Consider the following 10,874-nt stretch of genomic DNA (forward strand, 5'->3'; position numbering starts at 1 on the left):
ATGCCGGGCCCGACTGAAATAGCATTGTCATCATATTCATTGCAGACAGCGTTATGGAAATGCCCTAACGATTTCTTGCTGATTTTCACTGTCCTCCCATTATTTAACAGTTCGACCTTTAAAATGCGGTTAATTCCGAGATCCTTCATTTGTAGAATAGTTGTTCGTTTTCTATGGGCTTTACCAAACTACATCTGTGTTTATACGTACGGTTTATTTGTATGTTACTTCATGAAGTTGGTCGATTTGTATTGTTGGAGATGTTTATTTACTGATTAGTAGGTTATGTATAGAAGGTGAAATTCTTATAGTTATAAGTTCTATTAGATTATATTTCATGCTACCGTTGTTATACAGGCCTAACAGTAGAGTGCTGGAATATTTACAATATACAAAAGTACGCTTTGATAAAAGTTTAGAAAAACATCCTTTACACTCCAGATGAACGAATATTCTACTATAAAATAGTCATCACCACCCACAGCCAACTCTTGGGTTACTCTTTTACCAACGAATAGTGGAATTGACCGTCACATAATAACGCCCCCACGGCTGAAAGGGCGAGCATGTTTGGTGGGACGGGGATTCGAACCCGCGACCCTCAGATTGCGAGACGAGCGCCTTATCAACCTGGCCATGCCGGGCCATCTAGGATGAAGGTTATATTAGAAAAATGATGTTCTTTGGGGATTATACTTGATTGAACCTGTTTTTTTGTCATGCGTTCATGGATTGTAGTTGTATTTATTCCAAGAGTTGGCATAGAAATTTGTACAAGCTAATATTATTGGAATATTTATCTCCCTTGAACGTGTGTAAAAGGAATGGTTATCAACATAGGTAATCACGGATTATGGGATAATACTCTAGTAGTTATACATTACATATTAAAGGGGACAAGTGTAGGCAAAGGTCCCAAAAATATCCACTGAACGAATAAATATTTTTTATATTGTTAGGTTTTGAGAATTTGAAATAATCTGAAGCCGAGTTAAATAATTTAAATTTTAATAGTTGAACTGTACCCTGGACTTAGTGTCTAGAAATATGCCGATAGTTTATTTAATTTACGCTATTTGCCAACAAGATTGATTCAAATCATTTTTGTTTTTGACACAAATACGTTTTAATATATATACAACAGTACAATTTACAATAGCAACTATTACAATTAATTAATACAAACAAAGTTTCATAAACAAAAATTTCACTAACTTACAAATAACATAAAATCTTCTTCCTAGTTCAGAGTCTCCTTGATATCCAGCCAGTTAACTTGAAGTCGATGTACGTACAATTGCCGAGAAGCGAGCTAGCTTGGTCGGGCACTGAATTGTTGGACCGTTGAAGTAAGATAATATTTTCATAAAATAAATACATAACAATAAATTCGTTACAACTCCCTCCTTAGGGAATTAAAAATTGGCTTTAAACAATTTTTAAGTAAGACATTATATATATATATATATATATATATACATTGGCCAGACTACATTATACATAATACATTATTTAAAGGATTATACAACTTCAATAATAATTACAGTATAGAATTCAACCTGTACAAATTACCTTACCATAAAATTATATAGCACATGAAAGTGCACCAGCACAAATGTTATCAACCCCTTTGACATGGATTATCTTCAAATTATATTCTTATAATGACAAACTCCAATTTAACAGTTTCCTTCACTCTATTATTTCTCACCCAAGTCTGATGGTTTGCAGAATGGGTAATTAATATAAATTAACAAACCATTGCTGCAAAGTATTATTGCTGACAAAATCAACTAGCACTTACTTATCATATGTCATGACGTCATATCACACAGCTGAATAGAAGTTTGATCAGGAAATACAGCTCTTTGAAAATATAATTGTGGCTCACCAATGGGACAGGTGTGACATAGTTTCCACAGTATATATGTGTGGAATGATTAAAGTATTTGTTGACTGAAAAGCAGTTTGGGCATCAATAGCTTCAAAAGACTGCCATGTGGCAGAAGAAGTGCCACATTAAAGGAACAAATATTCGAGTATGGAGAGTGGGAATGGCCATGGTATGTGTCAGTAACTGGGGAAGTCCTTTATCTCATTCTCTGACAACTTAAACAAGTGTTAGCTGCAACAGTTGCTTGGTACATGCAAGCATGTCTCACCTCAGCTGATGAGTAGGAAAATGCTGAAATTACTTGACTGTGTGGGATGAGCCAGATAAAGAAGTACAAGTAGAAGAGTAATGTGATAGCTCTACTAGCCAGATGAGATAAACACGGTGATTACCTGATTAATATGGCCAGTATTAATTGTCTGACTAATAGCTAAGATGTTCATTTGATTGGAATAACAGTGACTGCAATGAAGTGACTATCTTTTCTCAGCTATCAGATGTATTTTATCATCTGATGTATGCTCTATATCATGTGATAACCATTTGAATATTACTGTGTTAGATCAGTTTTTGACCACAAGATTAACAGCACCAAAAGGAGATCTCAAACCCAACTTTCAAAGTTATTGAGCAGAATTTCTTTTATTGACATACACATAAAATTGTGTGAGATTTGTTCAATTATTGATGTAATAGTTTCTTTCGTTCGGTGGGTTCTTTTTTATTATCCAATAAAAATAATGCAGAGTCCAGTCTATTTACTGATAACGAGTTATTAATTTCTTCAACTGTAATGTACAAGCTATGCAGGTTATGCTCATTGATAAGACTAACTCGCAAATAAAATCTAACAAGACACAACTGTTTAACCTTTATATTATCCAAGGCAAGGAAAATTACATACAACTCGACAGTGAACGAAGAGTTTGTAGAGGGGCTCTTGTGAGGCTGTTTAATTCAAGGAACCAAACAAGACAAACATTAATCATCTTCCCAAAGTGTTACAGAGATAGCAAGTCAAAGGCTTAAAAAAGGAATGACAGTATGCCATGTATCTGGAAAAAATCCTTCTGCCAAATCCAGTTGAAAACAACCAGAAGAAGAGCAAGAGGGGCAAGAGATAGATGGTGCAGTATCTCATAATGAATATCATCAGGTTCAACTGATGTACTGCTGGAATGATGTTGAGCAATTTTAAGTTCCACCAGCGTAAATGGACAATTATAGTCATAGAGAATATCTGCCTGAAAGTAAAGTAGTTATTTCTCAGAGTATGACTTGATCCCCAAGAAAAAAGGGGGAAATATGGGAATGCTGGGAAGGTGAGAAAAGCACTCTCCAAGGGTGTCAGCGATATCCTGTACATCAGCAATATCCTGGCAATTGGAGAGCAAAATTGAAAGTGGAAGGGAAGCAGAATTTCAACTACCCCTCCAAATCTGGTCCCAGATGACCTTCAAACTGGTGGTTAAAGAGATGCTAATACTGAACTTAATCCAAGATTCCTTCTGGCTTTGAAGTCTAACCTGCCAGGTGTGGACATGAGCCTTCTGAAAAGTTATGTAGTTGTAAAGAGTGGGATACCCGAAAAAGATATCTCAGACCTATTTCTGAGCATTTCACACCAGCTGGCAGTCAAGGGACCACCATAGATGAATATACAGTGTGAAACGTGTCGAGGTTTGGGGGATTCAAGAAACAGCTGTTTTCTTTGTAAAATACTTTCATATATAATATTGTGATACATTTCGCTGTTAAAGTTTTATAGTGTTTTCATTAATAATATTATGATAAATATTGCACTTTTTTTTTCATTTATAAAATGTTTTCATTGCTAATATTGTGATACATATTCCATTATTAAAGAATATTGTTCATCTATATATGTTTACTAACGCGAAAAATCGAGGTCCTATCTATCGGCGGACACAACACAGGTAGACCATTGTGTAGTTTTGTGCAATTCTCACATCTTCTAAAACTTTCTCCTTCTTGCAAAGCCGTGGCGACGTATATGTTGGTTATTTCGCATTTCTTAATTGAAATATGTTCAACTTAATGTCATTAAGATGAACTAAATAATTACCGAGACGTCGATAAAATAACAAAGCCATTAGTTGTTCAGTTGGTGTTTACGTTTGAATGCCTTCAGAAATATTAAAGTTAAAATATTTTAAGTTAACATTTTATCAATATTTTAAATTGCAACTAGATGATTCTTGCAAATTTTCATGTAATCTGACTACAAGAAATATACAAAATCCCAATAAATTAACAAATATGAAAGCCATGTTAAAAAAATAAAATTAAAAATAGAAAATTTTGAAGGTGGCCTCCCTTTCTCCTTAATAATTTATTTGTTAATAATTTACCTGTAGGTTGACGTTGCTGGAAGCTTGAAGTGGAAAGTGAATTTTTGATAGTATAGAAAAGTTAATTTCATATATAATCATGAAAAGCCAGGAAAAACTACAGATATGATAAGGTGAGTTAGTGATATTGAAAACGTTAAAATACGTATGTAAGAAGAAAAGAACATTGGAACAATCATGACTTCGTGAAACCGCCGAAATGAAAACTTAAAATAGTTAAAACAATGGAAGTTGAAATTGAGGAAGAACTTAGTCCTGATGGTGATTTAGGTTTAGGCTTAGGTTTAAAACCAGGTGGAATTCCTTACTTTTGTGTGGATTGTGATTGTTCAAAAGATGCTAAAAATGAAATGCAGAAAGGGTCAGGACTTCCACACTTTGCCTATAAATGTCACACTAAAAATTGTTTTTTAAACACTAAGTATAGAGGAAATGGAACTGGAAGACAAACTCCAAGAAAAGTAATTTATTCGTCTGAAAATAGATTGTATTCGTCATATTTGAATTTGATAAACAAATCATGGATACAACTGTGCAAAAGAAAGTTTTCAAGCTCAAATAATCTAGAAGTAGGAAAGAAGAAGGAAGAAGGAGAAATTACAAGAGAAACTTTGTCTGTTCAACTTGAAGAGCAGAATCCATTGGTTATACGTATTGGTACATCCCTTCGGAAACAGAGAGAGATATTTTACTCAGATCTTCAAGCTGTAATAGAAAAATATGGAGCAAAGGAAATTGATTTGGACTATGAAAAAAGTAAGTAAAACTATAAAAATATGGGAATTATTGTTTAAAAGTAATAGTATGAAATAGCATTTTAATAGAAGATATGTGAAATGTTAAGGTAAAAATCTATTCTTGAGGTCAGACATCTGGGAACTTTGCCTTCCCACAATGCATTGTCCGCATAGCAACCGAGGCAAGGGGGTAAACAAATAGCATGACAAAGGGGAAGTTTCATTCATTCTGTACACTTGACGGCTTTGTTGGCAACTGCCTAGACTCGTATATGTAAGGACTATTTGTGTTTATGATGAACTTTTGTTGTGTAATCAACTGCATCAATACCAAGAACAAGTTGAAAAGGCCTGAATTTCCTTCTATTTAATACTCAGTCAAGCTACTGAAAAGGAGAGAAGAATGTTGTGATGAAAGCTATCAACAGCAGAACACAGGAAACAAGAGGAATGCTGTGGGATCCAAAGTCTGACTATTTCTCTGTGTGTTCAGCTCATTTTATATCAAATAAATGTTGTCTTCCCATTTTATTTTAACACAAGGTAGTTGTACATGCTTGAGTACTGCACACTGGGCCATTCTGTCGGGTCATTGATCTACGAATCAGCAGGGTGTGCTGGTAGGAACAAGAATCAAGCCCAGTTAATTGTAATTTTACTTTATATCTCACTAGTGCCTCAATCGATAACTTCTCCACATATTGATATTTTAATTGATAATTTTACTATAAAAAATAATATACTAACAATAATCAAAGAATTTGCACAGCAGCTTCAGCAGTAACACATATATAGTAGACCTATATAAATTGTGTATACACAGCCATACTTGTTTTATTATTGTTTGCTCCTTTGTAATGATGGCAATAAAGTTATCAGGCAAAATTGCATGACGTGACATCACGCCAACATCAAGAATGCACAGTATCTTTCATGTAAGTTGGTCATCAGTATTGATAATTTAGTATAAGTGTCAGGTGATGTAAATAAAACTTACAAGAGACACTAGGTGCTATGTTTATGCTAGATAAAACATTTTGATATACTAACCATGGTTAGGCCAACATAAACATTCTGTGTACCATTTTGTTTGTGTACAAAAGTGTGAAACTGTAAGAAATCTGACCAACTGTTAAAAGTTGACCATTAGCAGTAATTTATGTAAAATCATTGTGAAAGATTGTAAGACAGTGAAGTCACTCTACTAGTAAAAAAAATCAAGCATGAAAAAAAATCAAAATTAAATATATAGCCCTTCACAAAAGTTTTAAAATCACTCGCACTAACTTACCACATCATTAGCTAAATAATTTCAAAAGTTTATAACCCAAACTGAAAAATAATTTTATTTCATAATTATAACCTGGTACTCCTGATATTTGCATTTTAGCTTTATTCCATTGAAAATAACATGCCATAAAATGCTGAACAATTTTGAACACATGAAACAAGTTTCTAGTGTTTTTGTCTGCATTCTACATTTAACAACTTCACAGAAGTGTAAGATCACTACAACGGAAATGAGATGTCTGAGGTGAGCCCTCAGAGTATTGCACCGAGATAGAATCAGAAAAGAAAATATCTGAGAAAGATTGGTAGTAAGACCAGTCCTAGAACATATTATAATTAATTAATTATAATTATTTACTTTTTTACTATATTTGTGATTATTATTAATATTTCTAAGACAAGATTCAATTTAATTGCTTTTTATATAAATACTATATATCAGTCTGAAGTGGTTATAACTTTATTATATAGGTTAGTGGTAAGGCTTCATTTTGAGTATTATGTTCATATTTGTACTCATTACCTTAGGGAGGACACTGAATTTTTGGAGAGGGTTTAGTAAATGGCTAAAAGGAAGAAACCTGGAATAGAAAAGTTGTTAAATGAGGACAGGTTCTCTGAAATTGTTCTGTCTTGAAAAAAAGAGGTGGAGGGGATCTAGTTGAGGTGTTTAAAATTCATAAAAGATCTGATAGTGTTGATATATCACTTTTTTTCATATGATGAGAATGGTCATACTATTTATGAAAAATTCAGTTTAAAAGTACAAAATAATGAAGTGATTGTACATTGAAACATGCAGTGTGTCTGTTTTGAAATTATTGATGGTCTTAGAATAATTGTGTTTAAAAACTGATTGTTTTAGTATTTTAGTTATTTATTTACACAAGTACCTTGAACTTTAGCCTTTTAATATAAGACTAACTGGCCTATAATTTACAGGACAATTTATATCACAGCTTTGAAGATAGGAGTAATATTAGAACTCTCCAATCTTCAGGCACATGTCCAATGTGGGATTGGTCTTGCAAAAAAAAACAACAGAAGCTTGCATATATGATCTTTGACCTCCTCTCAAAACTGGGGAAAACCTAGTCTCCTTATAGTGATTAATATATTTCAAATGTCTGTCTTTTCTTTTCACCAAGGAGAATTAATATCTTCATGAGTTAGGACAATTGCAATGTTTGCATAAAATGTTCAGGCTCAAGAATATTGTTATTATTTTGTATTATATAATACTTTCCCATTTGAATAATGTACCAATCTTTTCAAGCACCCTGTCTACATTATCCCCAATTATTCAAGGGGTGAAAGGGTTAACTTATGGAGATATTTTGCAAAAAGAAGGGAAATGGATGGTCTTAATGAAATTTACATGATGATTTAGGAGATTGTTAGGGTAAAGACCTCTGATTTCTTTGTGCTATATTTTGAAGACAACAGAATGAGAGAACACAAGTTTAAGATTTAGTAATTACAAGCTAAACTTCAGTTACAATAATTTTATTTTTCTAACAAAGAGTTTGGATTATGGAATGAGATGCTGTTAGAAATGGTGGAGGCTGACATTTAACAAAAGTTTAACTCTCTCAACACAGTCTCGGTCAATTTGACCGACCATGTGACCTCTTTGTACTCGTTCAAAGTCTTTATAGATTTGATACTACTAACTATTAATATAATGTGTATATCTTCACAAAATTATAACATTATAAGTCTTTCACATACAAAAAAATCATATTTTTTACTGAAGTATTTTTAATAAATTAAAAATAGATTTGTCCTTGAAAGTATCGAGTATTTGTTTTGAATAGTCTATGTGCAAAGTGATTTTCATGTTAAAATTAAAAATACTTTTCTTCATCTCAAATTTCATTTGTGTAATCTCTTAAAAACCCCTAAGTACATTTGAAATGTTTGTTGCGAGTAAAACTTTATATTTCATCTGTAATTTTCTCTTTCCTAACTCTATTGGTCAATTTGACTGATCTTGTAACCATAAAAAAAATCAAAATAAGTCTAAATTACCTTCTTTTTCTTTCTAGAATTACTTCAAATGTAGTGTGAAACTACATTTGTTTATCCTAACTAGCTTTAAACTTGTAACAGTATACATCTATTTATAATTAAATTTTATTGTTTTATTGTCCCTTTGAACTCTGTCTAACTAATATTTGTGCCATTATAAGTTGTAAGTCACTTGACAAACATGCAACTCATGTTATGCTATTAATTTACATTAAGCTGCTCGAGAACGTACCTCGTGAAAATTTGATTATATTTTTATTATTTATTTAACCTAATCTAACCTTAACTAACATAAGTTTCTTATTTTTATATTTTATTATATTTTTATAATAATAAATAAAGAATATACATGAAAAATTAGAAAAAGTACTTATCTGGGTATTCTTTTTGCTGTCATCTGTCAATGAAACTTAACCCTAGTTTTTTTTATACTAATGGTAATACTGCACTAAATAATTTTTTATTTAATTAAATAATGATCCAAGAACACAGAATAATAACATACAAAAAACAGACAAGGTCCTATAATTATCACAATTTTTCTGGCTTTCTAACTTCATCTAAGCTCGTTGATGTATTTCCTGTGAGAGTCAAACTGGAACTGAAAGTGAAATTGACAATTCTCTTTACAGAGAGCAATGTAATATAATATGTCATTTTATAGATGAAAACCTTGGCTTTCTATTGGTTATAAATAATATAGTATTGAATGTAAGAGAGAACTATTGGCCATTTGTGTGAGAGAGGATGTGCAAGTTGGAGTAGTAAGATTGGTCTGATTTTCTAGTTTATGGCTCTGGAACCAGATAAGATTGAGAGCTATAAAAATTATACTTTACCTGAGTGATGACATGTAATAAGTAATTTACATTAAATTTCATACTTCTCAGAGGGATAATAAATAAATTAGAGGGGATACCACAATTCTCATACTAGGAGAATTGAGGATTTTTTTTTTTAATATTGACTTATAAGATTAAGAACTTAAAATTTCTATAATACTAAAATTTGATTTATTAGCTAAATTTTAATTTCAAGTTTATTTGATATACCGTGATTATTAAATTGTGAATGTAACTCAATAAAACCTCGTGACATGCAGAAAAAGATATACGTGGAGAGAGTGTTAAGTGAGTTAGACATGGCTCAAAAAACCAATAAAATAAAAAAATTAAATGAAATTAGGTAGGAAAGTGTCAGAAGACAGAGGATGTTTGGAATAAAAAGCTGTAATTTGTGACAAGCTACAATCAGTCTAGAAAAACAATGTATGTTTGCTATTATTTCATATTTTTCACTTTAGATATAGATAATTTGCTACTGTTAGTGATAGGTAAAGAATATGAGATATAAAAATATAAACTTTTAGTAAAAAAAAGTTTTGTTATTCATTTAACCCTTTTGAAACAGGTCACAAGTGAAAGACCATGTCATCTCGCATTTAAAGTTTTATTGAACTAATATTTCATTAATTTGTGTCAATAACTTTGGTATCAAACTGTAGCTTATAATTCAAATTTTTGTACTATACATTACTCAATTTTTTAATTTAAAAATAAATACTAAAAATCACTGATAAACATTGATTTTTGTGTGTCACGTGGTATGTTGAATGCAGCACTAATTCAAATCAGATGTTTGTGAAGTCAAAATACTAAGTCTATAGTTTCGTATGATTTAGAAACTCAAATTACCGATATTGACAAACTATAATATAAAATAAGAACATCATATCTTTTCTATTTGCTAAGATATTGCTCATGTAACAAATCAAACACAGTGGAATCCTGCTCACTTCTTTCCATTTTTGGAAATGCTCCATTATATACACTTACTTCTACATATGAATAACCAATCGGAAGCTCAGAATGCCCCCGTAGTTGGTTTCTCAGATATTTTAACAGGCTTGAATGCCATTTCTTTCTTTTGAATCAATATTTCAAGGAGGTATGGTTTGTCTTTAGTCTGCTTGAAATTTCATGTCTTTTTAGACTAAAATGCATCTTAGTTAATAAGCTTGATAAATTATAGTGGAATTCTAATGTATTAATGTAGTAATTTATGATTTTTAAGTTATTCAAATGTATATATAAAACCTAAAAAAAAATTTCCTTCATCCAAATTTTTTTAAAGGCTTGGCAACTTACGTCAATCAGCGAGCAAGTAGAAAGGCCATAACTAGAACAGATTATTGTTTGCTTTACTTCTTTAGTTACTGTTCTATGTTTTAAGAAAAATAAGTTCAAAAAAGCAATAATCTATATACATATAAAATGTATAATAATTGAAATGCGACTGTATTTTACAAAATACTAGTCTACTAAAAAAACACATTGAAGACAAGTTACTTTGCACAGACCAAAGGTCAGTTTTATGTTATTAGATTCGTTAACATGAGTGCACTTGTGCCGCATGATTGTAACTTCTGTATTGTTAGTCAGGCACAGTTGAAAGTCAATATAATAAAAATAAGATATATTTATAATGTTATGAGATTTAAGCTATTTAGTCTAAACATTTATGTTTTCATGTTATAATTTGTGTTCATTC

The 10,874-nt window shown here is 31.5% G+C and overlaps 1 protein-coding gene across 4 annotated transcripts in view; it reads left to right on the top strand.

Moving 5' to 3' along the window:
- The first annotated feature begins 4,284 nt into the window (after window positions 1-4,284).
- LOC106467101 (coiled-coil domain-containing protein 125-like) overlaps window positions 4,285-10,874 on the top strand; it is a 118,271-nt gene continuing 111,681 nt past the window's right edge. For 2 of the 4 annotated variants that reach the window (XM_013927421.2, XM_022395221.1), the window contains exon 1: window positions 4,285-5,022. In XM_013927421.2, the coding sequence (XP_013782875.1) occupies window positions 4,491-5,022 (532 nt within the window). In that variant the 5' untranslated portion in view covers window positions 4,285-4,490. Of the gene's footprint in view, window positions 5,027-10,874 lie in introns of all 4 variants that reach the window. The other 2 variants (XM_022395224.1, XM_022395222.1) reach the window with 2 other exon arrangements.

This window comes from Limulus polyphemus, unplaced genomic scaffold, assembly GCF_000517525.1.
Source record: "Limulus polyphemus unplaced genomic scaffold, Limulus_polyphemus-2.1.2 Scaffold2489, whole genome shotgun sequence".
NCBI classification, from domain to species: Eukaryota; Metazoa; Arthropoda; class Merostomata; order Xiphosura; family Limulidae; genus Limulus; species Limulus polyphemus.